The sequence below is a fragment of the Adiantum capillus-veneris genome, chromosome 16 (genome assembly GCF_014529385.1).
Source record: "Adiantum capillus-veneris isolate H3 chromosome 16, ASM1452938v2, whole genome shotgun sequence".
Classification (NCBI taxonomy): Eukaryota; Viridiplantae; Streptophyta; class Polypodiopsida; order Polypodiales; family Pteridaceae; genus Adiantum; species Adiantum capillus-veneris.
This window is the reverse complement of record NC_140946.1, coordinates 121,418,848-121,437,006: the sequence shown is the minus strand read 5'-3', so window position 1 is coordinate 121,437,006 and position 18,159 is coordinate 121,418,848. Positions and strand designations below refer to the sequence as shown.

The 18,159-nt window shown below is 43.0% G+C and overlaps 2 protein-coding genes and 2 pseudogenes across 2 annotated transcripts; 3 read left to right on the top strand and 1 right to left on the bottom strand.

The window, feature by feature from the left end:
• The first annotated feature begins 6,548 nt into the window (after positions 1 to 6,548).
• LOC147439768 (uncharacterized) lies at positions 6,549 to 8,961 on the top strand (annotated as a pseudogene).
• Positions 8,962 to 10,083: 1,122 nt separating this feature from the next.
• On the top strand, positions 10,084 to 11,183 carry LOC147439767 (uncharacterized). Its single transcript, XM_086484062.1, has one exon. It carries the CDS (start codon positions 10,084 to 10,086, stop codon positions 11,125 to 11,127), a length of 1,044 nt encoding a protein of 347 aa, XP_086340188.1. The 3' UTR covers positions 11,128 to 11,183.
• Positions 11,184 to 11,194: 11 nt separating this feature from the next.
• Positions 11,195 to 13,890, top strand: LOC147439766 (uncharacterized). The gene has a single exon (XM_086484391.1). The coding sequence runs from the start codon at positions 12,143 to 12,145 to the stop codon at positions 12,947 to 12,949; it is 807 nt and encodes a 268-aa protein (XP_086340517.1). The 5' UTR covers positions 11,195 to 12,142; the 3' UTR covers positions 12,950 to 13,890.
• LOC147439765 (cytochrome b6-f complex iron-sulfur subunit 2, chloroplastic-like) lies at positions 13,695 to 15,750 on the bottom strand (annotated as a pseudogene).
• Between the last annotated feature and the right edge of the window lie 2,409 nt (positions 15,751 to 18,159).

The window sequence follows — 18,159 nt, the reverse complement described above, 5'->3', positions numbered from 1 at the left end:
ATCTCCATTTTGCTCACCTGTGCTATTAGTGCAAAACAAAGATGACACATATCGTATGTGTGTCGACTATAGAGCACTAAATAGGATCACTATCAAGAATAGGTTTAGGGTAATATCGGCGGTAAGACCACGTACCATATCGGCGGTAATACACCACACTATAGTCGCCTCTCGAATCAATTTCCAAACGAGGGCAAAAAGAAATAATAAGCCCCCGGAAAACAAGGGTTCCAATGAGCCTAAGAGGAAGGACAATGTCCAAAAGTCTCCTAAGGGAAACTCCAACAAAGCTAAAGAGAAGGAAGTTTACAAAGGTAATAATAAACTCTCTCCTGAAGAGCTTGAGCGTTATCGTAAGGATAACCGGTGTTTCAAGTGCAGCGAACAAGGGCATGCGTACCGCGCTTGTCCCCAAAAGAACAACAGCCAAGATCCTCCTAGAGCTTCCTTGGTTGAAATCCAAGAGGAGGAGACTCACCAAACTCACCACAAAGGATCTCCTCTATGCCATGCTTGGGGAAAGGTAAGAGGACATGATGCTTTTATTCTCTTTGACCCTGGTTCTACTCACAATTTTATATCTATGGAGTTGGCCACCAAGCTAGGCATACAATCCTACGAGATGGGAGATGTCCTGCCCGTAGACAGTGCCTTCAAGGGGCAAGAAGCTTCAGTCACTCCCTTAATTGGGAAATTGAGGCTTCATGTCCAAGGCTATGTGGACAAAGAGGACTTCTTTATCTTTCCTGTCAAGCATGAGGATGTAATCCTAAGGGCACCATGGTTTGACCGCCTGGCTGCCGATGTTAAATTTCCTGAAAGGAGAATCTCCTTTAAGTTCAGGGAAAAAGACATGTATATAGATGCTAAGGAAATGGGTAACACCATCCCCATTGTACATACACCAGTTTTCAACAAGTCAATAAAGAGCTCTATTTCCGTGTACATGATTTTTGTTAAAGATTCTCAAAATGAACCTAATGCTTTAACAAACGAAAATAAAAGCAACCAAAAGGAATTAGAGTTATCCAATTTTCTCAAGGGGTTTCAAGATGTTTTTATTGACGACATCCCTTGTGAGCTACCTCCTAAACGAGGTAATGATGACCATGCAATTGAACTTCTTCCAGGAAGTTCACCGCCTAATAAACCTCCTTATAGAGTTTCTCAAGCTCAACAAGAGGAGATTATGCGGCAAGTGCATCAGTTAGTTGAGAAGGGCATGGTTAGGCCTAGCTCATCTCCATTTTGCTCACCTGTGCTATTAGTGCAAAAGAAAGACGGCACATATCGTATGTGTGTCGACTATAGAGCACTAAATAGGATCACTATCAAGAATAGGTTTCCCGTTCCACGGGTAGAAGACCTATTTGATAAGCTACAAGGATCGACCTACTTCAGTAGGGTTGACCTAAAGAGTGGATATCATCAAATAAGGATAGTTGATCAAGACATTGTAAAGACTGCGTTTCGCACTACATTTGGTCTTTACGAATACATTGTCATGCCTTTTGGCTTGACCAATGCACCAGCCACATTCAACCGCTTGATGGAGAAGCTATTCAGGCCTCATCGAACCTTCACTGGAGTGTTCTTTGATGATATTATCATCTACTCTAATTCATTGGAGGAACACAAGCAACACCTCCAGGTAATATTTCAAGTTTTAAGAGAGAATAAACTTTATGTTAATCGAAAGAAAAGTGAATTTTTCTTGCAAGAAAAATTATTTAGTATTTAGGTCACATTATCTCTCAAGATGGCATCCAAATGGATCCATCCAAGTTAGAGGTAATAAAAGGATGGCCTAAACCAAGGAATCTTCATGAACTAAGAAGCTTTATAGGTATGTGCTCATACTATAGACGCTTCATAGAAAAGTTCTCACAAATTGCGAGACCATTACATGACCTAACAAAGAAAAGCGTCAGGTATACATGGTCTGCTAAGGAGAACAATGCTTTTGAAAAGCTTAAAGAAAAGCTTATCTCTCAACCTGTGCTTACACTACCGGATCTCTCAAAACCATTTGAGGTCCAATGTGATGCTTGTGGTGATTGCCTTGGATCTGTTTTGCTCCAAGAAGGGCACGCCATAGGCTATGAGAGCCGAAGGCTCGACCCTGTTGAGCAAGCTCTAGGCATATACGAAAAGGAACTCCTTGCAGTTCTACATGCCTTAGACTCATGGAAGCACTATTTATTGGGGACTCCTTTCATTCTGCGAACGGATCACCAAAGTCTTAAGTACTTCATGACGCAGACCAAGCTCTCCGACAAACAAATGAGGTGGGAAAATTTCCTTTCGCAATTTTATTTTCATATTGCTCACATTGCTGGCAAGCATAATCAAGCAGTCGATGCACTCTCAAGACGACCGAGAGTGAATGCGGTTTCCATAGCAACTCACAATGATCTATCTTCAATGATAGATGAGTATGCTATTGATCCCGATTTTAGAGATGTGATTTCAGCCCTTACATTAGGGAAGAAATAAGAACCATTTACTTTACAAGATGGTTATCTTCTCTATGGCAATAGACTATGCGTTACTAACTCCCTGCGTGAGAAAGTAATGTATGAATCTCATGCTCCCCCGTATGCGGGGCATAGAGGGATTCAGTCTACCTTAAAGGGAATTGAAACATATTTCTATTGGCCTACCATGAAAGTGAACATACAAGAGTATGTTTCCAAATGTATGGTAGGTCAAAAGACAAAATTTGATAGAGGGAAGAAACCTGGATTGCTTCAACCCTTGCCAATCCCTAATTCACCATGGGAGAGCATATCCATGGATTTTATCTTTGGATTGCCTAAGTCTATCCATGGGAATATAACGGGAATATGGACGATAGTAGACAGGTTCAGTAAACAAGCTCATTTTATACCTGTCAAAAAGACTATCAAAGCCCATCAAATGGCAACCCTCTTCATTTCACAAATTTTCAAATACCATGGCTTGCCAATGTCCATAGTGTCGGATAGAGATCCTAGAATGACCAGTAATTTCTGGAAGGGTCTCTTTGAGAATTTAGGGACAAGGCTAAATTTCTCTTCGGCCTATCATCCACAAACGGATGGCCAAAGTGAAATAGCTAACCTAACAATTCTCGATCTACTAAAAGCCTATGTAACGGAAGTAGATCAAAGATCCCAATGGGAGAAGTACTTACCCTTAGTGGAGTATGCTTACAATAACACTGTACATACTTCCACCGGAAAAGCACCTTTCGAGGTAATTGAGGGAAGATCAAAAAGTCCCTTGCTACTTAAGGTACATGGGAAGATCTTCGCTGCAGATGAGTATAGCCGAGACCTACAAGAATCTTTTCAAAAGATTAAAGATGCTATCTCTATCTCACAGCAAAGGCAAAAGGCTGCTGCTGACAAGCACAGAAGAGCCCAAGCCTTTAAAGAAAACGATTGGGTCTTGTTAAAGTTTCCCAAGGCTCGATTAAGGCACACGACGGGCAAGAATCCTACGAGCCACCAAAAGTACTATGCTAAACTAGCAAAAAGGTACTATGGTCCCTTCGAGATTCTTAGGCCAATCAATGACATGGCCTATCAACTTAAGTTGCCCAATCATTGGCTCATACACAATGCTTTTCATGTGATCCTATTAAAGCCTTACAAAGGAGAGCCACCTCAAGAACCAACTATTGAAGACCCACCGGAGATCGAGGACCAAGAGGAGGTGCTGCAGCCCGAGTCCATTCTCCGACATGAAGACAAGGTATTAAGAGGCGGTAAGAATATCCGACGATATCTTATTAAATTTAAGAATTATCCTTTTGAAGATGCTAGATGGATGCAAGGCATACAATTAAAGGATAACCTAAACCTTGTCAATGCTTACAATGCTTCCCAAGAGTAAGCAAATGTACAAAATGTTAAAAATGAACAAAATTTTTGTCTTATAAGACTCTCTTTTTCTTTATTTGTGCACAAAAATGAAGTAGTATGCATGCTTAGATCAAGTTTGTGGAGACGACGTCTCCCAAACACCAAGTAGAGCTTGTCACTCTACTATGGAAGACTGATAGGACTGATGTGCAGACATGCTTGCGGCAGCCTCAGGCTCTCAGGCGCAAAATGGACTAGTCATCCATTATGGAATGATGTCGTAGGGTAACATAGGGATCCTCTACCCGCTAAGAAAAGGACTCATGAACATGCTTTATCTTCTCTACACCATAGTCGAGGACGACTATGATTTCAAGAGAGAGGTAATATCATAATTATCAATATCTAATTCTCCTAAATGATTTTCTCATATTAAACTCATCGTTTAATGTGGGGAAGGCCAGGGGAGAAAAAGCTAGAATATTGGTTAAGCTAGCAGACCGGCCACAGTAGGGATCCAAAGGGGGGGCCATCTGCAAAAGAGCCATGCGGAACAATGGGCTAAAAAGACCCTAAGGTTCAGCCCATTAAGACTTCCAAAATGCTAAGGTTCCAAAATTCAAAGGTTGTGTCCAAAAGGTCAACCATGGGGAAAATTGGATGCTTAGTGTGTGTACAAAAGTCTTCTTCAAAGCCTACAAAGGAGGGGGCGAGCCCATTTAGTAGGGGATGAGAGAGAAAGCCACACACACACACAGGCTCCCTTTACACAAAGGGAATTAGGGACACATGTCAGCTCCCTAGGCCAGATGCCCACAAGGGGTGCCCAATTCCTATTGGAAGACCCTTGAAGTGGACCAATGAGAATTAAGCTAGAGTAAATCTAGTTTAATTAATTTAAAAACATTTAATAAAAGAAACCAATGAGAATTAAGTCTCCTAGAAGACTATTGGGCAGTCTCCCAAGGGGTCCAATGAGCATTCAGGAGCCCAATGGCTTGTGTGATTCCTATTGGCCAAGAGGCAAAGGGGTCCAATGAGAGTTTGTTTTAATTATTTAATTACCTAAAGCTCTCACAAAAGGGGAAAGGGGGACACATGTCAAAAGGCTATCACTTATGCTGCTTAACACCCATTGGCTTGACTTGGGGAGGTCCAATGAGGCAAAAGCCAGACCAATTTAGCAGGAAGGGCTCGCCCAAGAGAGAGGGGGGGCTGATTTTTTATTGGTATTGACACACACACACTCACACTTGACCATGTGTGAAGAAAGAATACTCTATCTCCTCCCAAGCTTTAATGGAGAACTCATCACCTACTCCAAGCTTGTGAGATAGAAGCTTACATCAACACTCTCTTGGCATGTGGATGCAAATCCAACCAAGAGCCAAGCTTCAATGCATGCTCATCTTCTCTACCAAGCTAATTACTAAGCTAAGCTATGCTAATATGAGTGATTATGTGAGGAGATGTACATATTTCTCGTAAGATACTCCTTCTTCCTCTCAATCTACTCTCATACCCTGCTTTGTGTGAGGTCTTGGGTCTGAGAACGGGGATAATTCAAGTTGTGTTTGATTAAGTGTTTTTCTTAGTGCATGAAGCTTCCATCTTCATTGCACTAGCTAGTCTTGAAGGAACACAAAGAATTGTATTGTACAATGTCTCTCTTGATGGGAGAAACCATAATACAAAGCCTTTTGGAGGGGGGACCGGCTCCATGCAAATCCGGTCCTCAACTGTTGTCAATAGCTTAATTTCTCTCTCTTTTGAAAGTATTGTTGATGCTATCTAACTAGGTGTTATGCTTTTTGTTGCTCTCTCCACCCAAGCACTCTTGTAATTCTCATTAGGAATCTATTCTAATGAAATGCCCACTATGTTCATGCTAATTTCCGCTACACATAAGTTATTAGGCCATTAAATGTTACAAACTATCTCCCTATGCAAGATTTTGAAAAGAGAGCTGAAAAAATTGGAAGCTATATTTAACAAAAAATGTGCTCCTAGTAGCAAGTTCAGCGACAAGAGCTCGAGCATGATTGATACAAGTTCCTTCCCGTTTGAGAATGGCTTGACTAAGTACATTCCAGCTTGATTCATCGATCATAGGCTTTTACGAGGAGGTTTGGGTGGGAAAAGATATACTCTCTCATGCCCCTTTGTGATATGGGTATTTGCTAGCAGGTGTTGCACAGCAGAGAGGTCTCTTCACTAGCACCCATAATGGGTTTTTTTTTTGGCCGAGTATAGTCAGCCAGCAAGGCCAATTTTTGTAGGTTTTTACATGCAGGTTTGGGTGGGCAGAGGCAATATACTCTCTCTCACTCCTTGGCTACTACACCAACAACAAAGTACCCCGTTTCTCTACTGCAAACCTCGTCCATTGAGCACACATGTACACACACATGACACTCAACTCTCATGCACATTCGTTTCACACACAACCGCCAGTTGCCATGGAGTAAGTGATTGTTGCAAAAGAGTGATGTACATGAGGTACACACAGAGAGACATAACCACTCACACACACACACACACACACACACACTTGCCATACCTCGTGCAGACACTTACATGCACACACTCTTTGTGGCACACACCAAGTCTATCATGCATGTGCAAAGAGGACTGTTCATTTTCTTCTTCCTCTTCTCGTTGTTGTTCGTTGGGCCAAATGCGGAAGACTCCGAAGCACGCATGCTCCTGAACTTCAAGAATGAGCTTGAGGATGCAACGTCCTTGACGAACTGGGCATCCGACCGCGCTACTCCAAGTTTGTGGATAGGCGTGTGTCATGTGCACAAGCTGGCCGAGTCACCTTCTCTCTCTTTGGGCAACATCTCTATGGGTGTTTGGGAATTGAAGAGCCTGAAACATCTCGGTCTCAGCTTCAATGCGATCTCTGGTCGCTTGCCTCTGCAAATAGGGAATGTGCATGAGCTGGAGGAGCTAATCCTGCACGGAAACCTCCTCGTTGTTAACTTGCCTTCTGAGTTGGGCTCTTTGTCAAAGTTGCAGGTGCTTGACCTTGGCAGTAATCAGCTATTCTCAGGGTCAGTGTCGGTGTCACTCGAAAACCTTCTAACTTGAGCCGCATTTAGTTGGCATTCTTCCTTGCAACCATGGACCTTTCTGGAAATAAGCTCTAGGAATAGTTTCCGCTAGAGGTAGGCTCTCTTGCAAGCCTCGTGTATATATTGGACCTTGATAGCAATGCTCTCACAACCCCCCTGCCAGTATAGTTGGGAAATCTAACTGCTCCCACGGACTTGTGGCTCCTGAAAAACTTGTTTAGGGGCACATTGCCTAAAGAAATATGAAGCTTGCACAGTTTAGCAAACCTCTACATGGCTTCATGTCAACTCTCGGGGTCCTTGCCGATAGAAATTGGCTATTTGCAGGCATTGACAAAGATGGATTTCACTCACAATCTCCTATCCGACGTATTCTTGACTCCATTGGTTGCCTCCAAAACATAACCACTCTCATCATGCCCTACAATCTTTTCAATGGGTCTCTTTCGGTTTCGATGAGGAACTGCAAAAGTCTGCAAATTGTGGATCTCTCTTTAAATCAGCTTCAAGGTCTGCTTTCGGATGAGCTTGCGAACCTTCAGCTTGTCAGTTCCCTGTCTTTGGAGAATAACCATTTCAATGGGCCATTACCATCTTGGCTGGGCAGCTGGACAAGGGTAACTTCTCTCTTGTTGGCAACCAATAAGTTCTTAGGGAGCATACCAAAAGAGTTGGGTGACTATTCTTCACTCATCACCTTAAGCTTAGATGGTAATAAACTCTCAGGCTCTATACCTGGTGAGCTCTTCAATGCACCCCACCTCTCACAGCCATTCTTGAATAGGGACATTTTTAATGGCACTATCAATACGACATTTTGGAAATGCACTGCTTTGTTAGACATAGAACTCACTAGCAATGAGCTCACAAGGAACATTCCAGGATACTTTGCAGGGATGGCAATGCTAGTGGCATTGCCCCTTACCAAATGAGCTTTGGGAATCCGATTCCCTTATGGAGATATCAGCGAGAGACAACTACCTCACTGGGAGTTTGTCTCCCCTTGTAGGAAACCTCAAAATATTGCATGAACTGTGCTTGGATAGCAACCTTCTCGAAGGGCCCCTTCCAGCCGAGCTGGGTATGTTGGCGAATCTTACCACCCTCACTTTTAGCTCCAACGTTTTTATTGGAGCAATTCCTCCTAAGCTTGGGAGGTGTTCACAGCTTGCTACAATCTAGGTGGCCGAATACCCAAATCTACCTGGGCTAGATTGCCTTTTTCTATCGCATAATCAGCTCAATGGAACAATTCCAGACAAGATAAGCTCTTTTACTACAGAATTCAACATGACAAACTCCATGTTCACCCAACACTTTGGAATATTGGATCTCTCTTACAACAAGCTTAATGGCAGCATACCTCCTTAAATCGGCAAATGCTCTGTTTTGGTCTATGTTTTGCTTCAAGGTAACATGCTGAGTGGCAGCATTTTGGGGGAGCTTTCTGCAGAATTCTACTTGATAAGTGGTTGTAAAAAATAAGCCACTTGAAAGAGACAAACCAACTCCGTTGGAATCTAGCCATGAAATTGATTGCTGTCAAATCAAAGTAGAAAAGGCTGGAAAGGTTTTCCAAACTCTTGGGAATGATTCCATAAGAAGCTATCTATGAATAAGATGGAAATAGTTGCTGCTGAAATCTAGAGATTGTCCTTGATTCCATAAGAAGCTGTCTATGAATAAGATGGAAATGCCTCCTGTTAGGTTATTATTGTTGACGTAGAAGCCCACCATGGACACCATCCTCGCATACTCAGAAGGATTTTCCCTGTCAAATGGTTATGGCTTACATCCACCACCATAATCTTACTACTCTAGACCTCTTGCAGAATGGTTTGGTTGGCAGTATCCCTCCCTGTTTGGGAGAATTGGGCAGGCTGCAAGGCCTGAACTTGGGCCACAACAACCTCACCAGCAAAATCCCTGCAGAGCTCGGTAAAATACGCAACCTGGTGAAGCTCAATGTTTCCCACAATGAGCTCTCTGGATATCTGCCTATTCCTTTGGGATTTCTTTCAAAATTATCACACTAAGATGAGCTTTGTGATCTTTCCCAAATGAGCTCGAAGGAGACGTTTTGCCATTTTGCAGCTGTGTCATATTCTCCTCTAGTTCTTTTCTGATGAATGGTGCTCTCTATGGTATTGAACAAGTATAGTCAATTAGCGGGTTGAATTTTCCATCGTAATGAAATAATGGCTGCCTTCTTGCACTCATCGAACCACCCGAAGGCATGCATCTGTGCAAGATATGTGGGCTGCCTTCTTGTGCTTATCCATCACCTCATCAAGAGACATGCAGTTTGGGGAGAAATTTCAAGAGGGTGATGATCTTGCAAGGGAACTGCTTCAAATTGGATGGCCAGCACTGTGCATCATCGATAGTAAAGATGCAAATAATGGCCCCTTCTTGCGCTCATCAACCAATGCAGCAGGAGGCCAACAGCCTACCAGAGTCAGAAGCGGCGTCCAGAAGTCACAGAGACGCGACAAATCACCTTGGCCAAGACCCAATGCAAGGAAGGAGTGTCCGCAGGGTCCTCTTCATCTTCATGCTCCATAGATTCTGCAATGTCTCCTTGAAAATCTTGCTTGAGAGAAGATGCTGATCTGCAATGTGCTGCGATTGTGAGAGAAGCCATGTTTACCAAGGCTTTAAGATGCATGCATAGGTGATTGCATCTGGAGATAGGCCCTCACTACGCATCTGCTACAAACAGCCCACAGCTTCTTAGCACCACATTTGGCATACATGTCAAAACGCTGGACGGAATCTCCTGCCACTCTTGTGAGAAACTGCGCTTGTAGAGCCGTGGGGTGACCAGCTCTGTGCAGACCTTCAAAACGCAAGCACACGTAATAAAAAGCATCATTATTCTTGTTACTTGGTTTTTCTGCGAGGCTCCTGGCCATGCGATTCCAATTGTGGGCAATGGCTTCGATCATGCCAAGTGGCCACTTGTGAGTTCAAAGATCCAAAAAAGGACCTTTGGCTCACCAAGTAAAAAGTGTCGTAGCCAGCTGTATAGTATTCGAAGTTTTTCCATGCTTTTTTGCGATGCTTTTCTTTGGGTGCTTTTGTGAAACGCAAACGCGTCGACAGAACTTATGTAAACGTTAGAGAGACTGCATTTTCCAGCATTTTCAAAAACGGCCATGGCGGAAGACATGAGAGAGCAAGAGAGAAAGGCAGCAGCAGAGAAGGTAGCACGCTTTAGATCCTCCATCGAGCGTGCCAACCAGCAGTTGGAGTTGGAGGAGGAGGAGCTTCACCGGTTGCATCAGGTAATCCACAGTGCTGCTCCGCCTCGTAATTTCTACATTAATCATCGTCCCCAGAAGATTATTGAGCCTGCGCAGAAGCAATCAGCTTCTGCACATCACATTAATATGAAGCTGGACGATATAAATTTTCGGTCTCACGGCCATGGCAGGAGGGAGCAGAAGCAACCGGCCTCACCACGCTGTCCTAAAGTCCAACATCCTCACCATTCATATGACAAGCGGCAGACGCGACCAGCCTCTTCGAAACTTCGACCTAGCCATCACAACAAGGGCGTTCATCCTCCACCCCATCACAAGCATCAACAGAAGCAATTACCCCATTACAATGTTATTCATAAGGACATACTTATACATACTGCTGAACTGCACCCTGACCAGCGTGAGCAAAAACCCCAATTTCCTGTGCAAAAGTCTCCAGATGTACCCTCCAGCTGCCCTTCAGAGTACATAAGTCGGCTACCCGGTTATTCGACGTCCTCGAGCTCATGCAATGATCTGTCCAACTTTCCCCTGGTGAAAATTACTAGTCGAGAGGCGCCAGAAAGGTCCATGATATCTGCACATGATGATGCTCCTCACTCTATGACGCCGTCAACATCCCAGTCCCATATACGCCCCAGTCTACGCAAGCGCCGCTCACCTCCCCCTTCTCGGCATGAGATTTTGCAGCAAGAAAGGCGCAAGGCGCGTGCAGCTATGGATGCTATCCAGCAAACTGTCTTCTTTGATGATGCTTACAGCACCATGCGTGATTTCTGGGAACTCATCAATTACAATCCAAGTCGAAGGACAGCTGCACTAGCACCCTTGTCATCCGATCAAAGTTCGTGGAGCTCAATATCATGTGCATCAGCGGCAAGCTCCAGTAATGTGGATTTTGTCAGGCGCCACCGGAGTTTCTTCACTTGTAGCTAGCTAGCTGGAGACCACATGAACCAAGGTGTCTTTACATCTGAGGCATCAAAAGGCCATGTTGATTTAAGATAGGTCACGCAATCAAGGGGCTGTGAGCAGCAGATATATATTTTTGCATGGTTCCGATGCCGTACCCAAGCTAGCATCATGATTAAGCGGACAAAAACATTGTTATATAATTGGCACTTATATTACAATGAATGAAGAGGAAGCCCAGGTACCATCGATTATATTTTGCAGCTTTTTGCATGACATAAGGTCCTGAGATCATCAGATTGAATTGTTCGAGGTCGATCCAAGCAGAATCCGCGGTGGAATGGACCTCTTCTGAAGACTGCAAGTAGAAACCATGGTTCAACCAACATTGTTCTACATCTTGCCTCTAGAAGGGCTGATGCATGCTTGTGTCGATTGTTGCATGTCTTGTGAATGCTATCTACCTATGGTGACCTCGCCGGGGCTAATCCAAGCAAAGTTGATGTACTTGGACGATCAGGAGTCCAATAATAATTAGCTTGCAGCAATTGGTGAATGCATTTTTGGGGCATAGTCAGTACAGCAATGTGCAGTTGTAAATACATAATCTTTATATCTATTTTGAAAATTCGAAAAATATATATTGACGAGATTGGCACCTTAATTGCACCTTAATTGTATAGTATTCGAAGCGTTTCCATGCTTTTTTGCGATGCTTTTCTTTGGGTGCTTTTGTGAAACGCAAACGCGTCGACAGAATTTATGTAAACGTTAGAGAGACTGCATTTTCCAGCATTTTCCAAAACGGCCATGGCGGAAGACATGAGAGAGCAAGAGAGAAAGGCAGCAGCAGAGAAGGTAGCACGCTTTAGATCCACCATCGAGCGTGCCAACCAGCAGTTGGAGGAGGAGGAGCTTCACCGGTTGCATCAGGTAATCCACAGTGCTGCTAGACCCTCGTAATTTCTACATTAATCATCGTCCCCAGAAGATTATTGAGCCTGCGCAGAAGCAGTCAGCTTCTGCACATCACATTAATATGAAGCTGGACGATATAAATTATCGGTCTCACGGCCATGGCAGGAGGGAGCAGAAGCAACCGGCCTCACCACGCTGTCCTAAAGTCCAACATCCTCACCATTCATATGACAAGCGGCAGACTCGACCAGCCTCTTCAAAACTTCGACCTAGCCATCACAACAAGGGCGTTCATCCTCCATCCCATCGACACAAGCATCAACAGAAGCAATTACCCCATTACAATGTTATTCATAAGGACATACTTATACATACTGCTGAACTGCACCCTGACCAGCGTGAGCAAAAACCCCAATTTCCTGTGCAAAAGTCTCCAGATGTACCCTCCAGCTGCCCTTCAGAGTACATAAGTCGGATACCCGGTTATTCGACGTCCTCGAGCTCATGCAATGATCTGTCCAACTTTCCCCTGGTGAAAATTACTAGTCCAGATGCGCCAGAAAGGTCCATGATATCTGCACATGATGATGCTCCTCACTCTATGACGCCGTCAACATCCCAGTCCCATACACGCCCCAGTCTACGCAAGCGCCGCTCACCTACCCCTTCTCGGCATGAGATTTTGCAGCAAGAGAGGCGCAAGGCGCGTGCAGCTATGGATGCTATCCAGCAAACTGTCTTCTTTGATGATGCTTACAGCACCATGAGTGATTTCTGGGAACTCATCAATTACAATCCAACTCGAAGGACAGCTGCACCCTTGTCATCCGATCAAAGTTCGTTGAGCTCAATATCATGTGCATCGGCGGCAAGCTCCAGTAATGTGGATTTTGTAAGGCGCCACCGGAGTTTCTTCACTTGTAGCTAGCTAGCTGGAGACCACATGAACCAAGGTGTCTTTACATCTGAGGCATCAAAAGGCCATGTTGATTTAAGATAGGTCACGCAATCAAGGGGCTGTGAGCGGCAGATATATATTTTTGCATGGTTCCGATGCCGTACCCAAGCTAGCATCATGATTAAGCGGACAAAAACATTGTTATATAATTGGCACTTATATTACAATGAATGAAGAGGAAGCCCAGGTACCATCGATTATATTTTGCAGCTTTTTGCATGACATAAGGTCCTGAGATCATCAGATTGAATTGTTCGAGGTCGATCCAAGCAGAATCCGCGGTGGAATGGACCTCTTCTGAAGACTGCAAGTAGAAACCATGGTTCAACCAACATTGTTCTACATCTTGCCTGTAGAAGGGCTGATGCATGCTTGTATCGATTGTTGCATGTCTTGTGAATGCTATCTACCTATGGTGACCTCGCCTCGGCTAATCCAAGCAAAGTTGATGTACTTGGACGATCAGGAGTCCAATAATAATTAGCTCGCAGCAATTGGTGAATGCATTTTTGGGGCATAGTCAGTACAGCAATGTGCAGTTGTAAATACATAATCTTTATATCTATTTTGAAAATTCGAAAAATATATATTGACGAGATTGGCACCTTAATTGCACTGCAATGATATTGATTTGCAAAGAGGGTAGTGTGTATATCAGCAAGCATCATGAAATTTTCATGTGCATTGATTGTTTTTTATAGCGTGGCGAGGTGCATCAATCAGGAATAGAGTCAATGGTGCATGAAGCCTCAGCTTTAAGGGCACTATTCAAGCACTTTTTAACCAGTCTGATGATAGCAACAATCTTATAATACAGCTTTTTAACTCTTAAAGATCTGTTACTGCAAATGAGAACAAGGTGTGCATTCACATTTTAGTATTCCATTGTTTCCTTGAATAGTCCAAAGTGTGTTCTTGTTTTCTGACTTTTGTAGTAAGCTCTTCAAAATTAAACTTTTGGGTTTCACACAAACCACCTTGTATAACCCTGTTGTCATATCATTTAATTTATAAGAAAAATCCAGAAAGAGAACAAGAATTGAATCTACATGATTTTGGAGTGGTCAGATCAGTCTATCGATGTGTATCACAGCTGGCCATTCACCAGCATATTCCTTGGACTCAGTCGTCGTACAATTTTGTCTCTCTCGAAGCGGTCATATTGCAAAACAGAAAATCGAATCTTCTACTCTAAATATTCTCATCTTTTGCCCGAATGAGGCTCACACATTCAAACCTACTCATCTGAGTTCGCAGAAGTTATTAATGAAATATTTAACCTAGAAATCTTAACCTTTTGGGGATCGGCATCATGGCCTTGAAGTCCCAGCACACGAATATACGACTACATATCCTATATCACACAATGAAATTTGTACACAGCTTTTGTGGGGCACGGGAAAATGAACTGCACAAAGAATGGTACAACAAATAGCACTCAAAAAGACAGGAGGGGTAGCTTGCGCAGGGGGAGTTTCTTTGCCCTGCACTAGCCTCTGTCCAGGGAGATAGCAACACCTTTCCATCATCGAGATCAACTTGTGCAAGAGCGAGCGACTGTCAAAGACAACAGTAAATGGGAAGTTAGAAACATATCCAAAATGAATGGTAATGTCACGAGGGCAAATATATATCGAAAAAAGGATGAGGAAACCCTTCAACATTTGCCTTAATGGAGACTAAAACCTGCAGAGTAATGGACCTCATCTACATAAAGTCCAATTCCTTGATGAGAACTGAGTTGTTGACCAAGATGTCAGATGAGTAATTCAAGCTTTAATATATGTGGTTCTTCCATCGTCTTTGATTTTTATGAGGATAAGGTTATCTGACAGTGACTTGCTGTTGCATATGACAAGATTCTTTGTAGAAACTCTCCGTTGGTTGTTATACTGAGACCCAATATGGCAGCGGCATTCCAAGGCACCACACACCCAAGATGTGTGCATACAGCATTGAAGGCAAAGGTGGCCAGAACTTCAAGCCATAGATATTAATGACTCTAACAAACTTGCCATCAATCCCTGGCTAAGAGTTCTATCTCCAGAAGGGTGACTTTTAAGCCATGCTTCCGCAACAATGTCATCGCCTACAGCATCCTTGGCAATAAGTCCAGTACCACCCCCTCCAGAACTGAAAGAAAAAGGCAGCAATTTCTACAGTGATAAGTGACACAATACTTGTACAATCAAGCAGATAATTAACAATCGCTATCGAAAGTACTACCTTGGAGGAACAAAGAAGAGAAGATATGGACCAAGGGCCCCTGCAGCTGGTAGGGATATTGCTCCAAGAAGAAGAAAATTCATCAACTGCCTCTTCCCCGTGGCCACCACTTTACCAATATTTCTTTGCTTCCTTGTATAACCTGTTAGCGGTGCAAAGACCAGGGATTGAGAAGCACACACTCCATTGTTGCTGGAAGCAATCTGTACATGGCCAAGCATAGAAAACGTCACACAATGTGACACGTTATGCAAGATTAATACTTCAAATCTTATGGTGGTTCAATATGGTATGGCAATCTACAGAATCATCTTGCAACAAACTCGCCCTAGTGTAGAAGCTCACATACATGCATTGCAAGGTCCATATATGTCCATAATTCTTTTTGCTTGTAAAGACAGGTAGAGGTTTGGAAATCTTCAGGATCATTTCAAGAAAAAGTAGACGTGGCATTAAAGCTCAGGAAGACGACAGCGACTGCGCATGCAATATCAAAAGATCGAATGCCTCCAACCACAATGACGTGGGTTCCAGCTTATAGGCTGATCCGAAATGGCAATCTCACTACCTTGCTGATCTGAGCCATATTCATCCACAAAGCCCACAGAAAGCATGCATTCTTGTGAGTCATGCATTTAAAAATGAACCCCTAAGAAGCATGGAAGCACTCACTCTCACTCATTAGAGGCATCCAGTTCGTATGGCTTTCTGAGCTAGCAGAAAATAGCCATTCCTAGCTCGCGTTCTTGCAGGACAATATGAAGAAATAGGATTGAATAGCGATAGAGGAGGAGGTCTAGCTGCTTTCAATATTAATGCGCGTGATCGCCACATACCACCCAAAAGAAGGGTCGATGAGAAATTTTGATAGCGGAGGCCCAGCTCCACACAGCTTAAATCTAGAGAGGTTCTATTATTTTGGGAAGAGGTCCTATCATTTAAGCCTTTTGCCCTGCTAAAAGCCATAGCTTTTCCCAGGGCTAGAAAAATACATTTTTCCTAACCTATCAAAATAAGGGGAAACTTGAAATTCTCTCGGTTTTCATAAGATAATTATGATCTTGTTTTTTACATTTATAACAACTTAAGTGAAATATATTAGTATACCCCATATCTTGCATATAAGGTTGTGTATGATTCTTTGATAATATGTAAACTAAGGTTTCTTTGAAAACACACTAAATTTGTTGTGTTATAAAACTCTATATTGTGTTTCTTTAACAGTGGTTCATGTCGTTCATGGGAACATGTTTGAAGTTGAATCTTCATGATGTTGGTGATCCTGCCGATGCCAATCTTTAACAAAACTGATGTTGGGGGCCTTATTTTTATATGCAACACGAGGCTGGATATTCAGTTTTCAATCTCACAGGTCATCAGATTTATGCATAGCCCAGGGTCTAAGCATTGGCAGGCTGTTAAGAGGATGTTTCGCTACTTGAGTGGCACTTTACACCTTGGGTTGTTTTATCCCAAGGGGGGATCATTGCTACAAAATTTACATGCTTTTTCGGACTAAGATTGGGCTAGTTGTTATGACACACGAGTGTCCATGAGTGGTTTTTGTTTCATGCTCCATAGTTCATACATATCATGGTTGAGCAAGAAGCAACTTACTGTGGTGGCTACTTCCATTTGTGAGGCTGAGTACAGGGTCGTCTTCACAGCTACGGTTGAGTGTGTATGGATTAGACGTTGACGAAGGAAATTTGGAATGGCGGCCTCTACACCAAAACAAACTCCATTGCGCCACAAGGGAATTGAGATGAGAGCGCCACCTAGTCTTAGGAAACGTGGACTAGGACCGCTACGCAAAGAGAGAGAGAGAGCTATCACTATGAATGAAACATTAACCTCAATGTGTGTACAAGGAATGGATAACTTCAAGCACTCCGAACACAAATAGCATGGCTCCAAAGCCATGATGATATGAGCCCCTCATGACCCTTGAATCATGGGTGCATGGCTCCACACACACATCATATCTTTTCTTTTCACATTTACATATTTTCCCTTCCCTTTACCATTAGGTTCTACCTTTCACCTCCTGTAAACTAGTCAAGAAAAAATTCCCATCAAATCATTTTTTTGAATTTTTCCAAGAGGTTGTTCTCACTCTTTCTTTTATTGTAAACCTCTAGAAGCAAGAAAAACCAACAAAATATAGTAAACAAAAATTTGTGATAGGCTCGGATCATAGCCCCCCCAAACTTGGCTAGGGGTATTTATGCCTCTAGCCTACTTTCTTTGATCTTGGGCTGACCTTATTCTGATGTGATAAGGCTTTAGACGCCATCCATTTTTCCGGGTCTTGTGCACTTTACCATCAATGTTTTGAAGTCGATAAGAGCCATTTTTGAACTTTTTGGTAACCAAGAACGGGCCTTCCCATCGAAAAAGAAACTTTCCATCCTTACGAGTGTCGAAGCGATTGTCATATCGAAGCACTAGAGATCCCTTTTTTATGTCTTTAGATGCTAGCTTTTTGTTGAACTTTTCTCTGCGCTTCTCTGCTTCTTGAGAGCAGTGGTTGATGGCTTTCTGAGCTAGCAGAAAATAGCCATTCCTAGCTCGCGTTCTTGCAGGACAATATGAAGAAATAGGATTGAATAGCGATAGAGGAGGAGGTCTAGCTGCTTTCAATATTAATGCGTGTGATCGCCACATACCACCCAAAAGAAGAGTTGATGAGAAATTTTGATAGCGGAGGCCCACATCCACACAGCTTAAATCTAGAGAGGTTCTATTATTTTGGGAAGAGGTCCTATCATTGAAGCCTTTTGCCCTGCTAAAAGCCATAGCTTTTCCAAGGTTAGAAAAATACATTTTTCCTAACCGATCAAAATAAGGGGAAACTTGAAATTCTCTCGTTTTTTAGGTCAAATTTTGAAGCTTTTGGTAATTACACTAAAACTTGTGTAAATCTGCAAGTTTTCTTAAAGGCAAGCTCAAAA

Excerpts from the sequence above, each read along its gene's own strand:
- LOC147439766 (XM_086484391.1), top strand. The coding sequence starts at position 12,143 with ATGAAGCTGGACGATATAAATTATCGGTCTCACGGCCATGGCAGGAGG.
- LOC147439767 (XM_086484062.1), top strand. The coding sequence starts at position 10,084 with ATGGCGGAAGACATGAGAGAGCAAGAGAGAAAGGCAGCAGCAGAGAAG.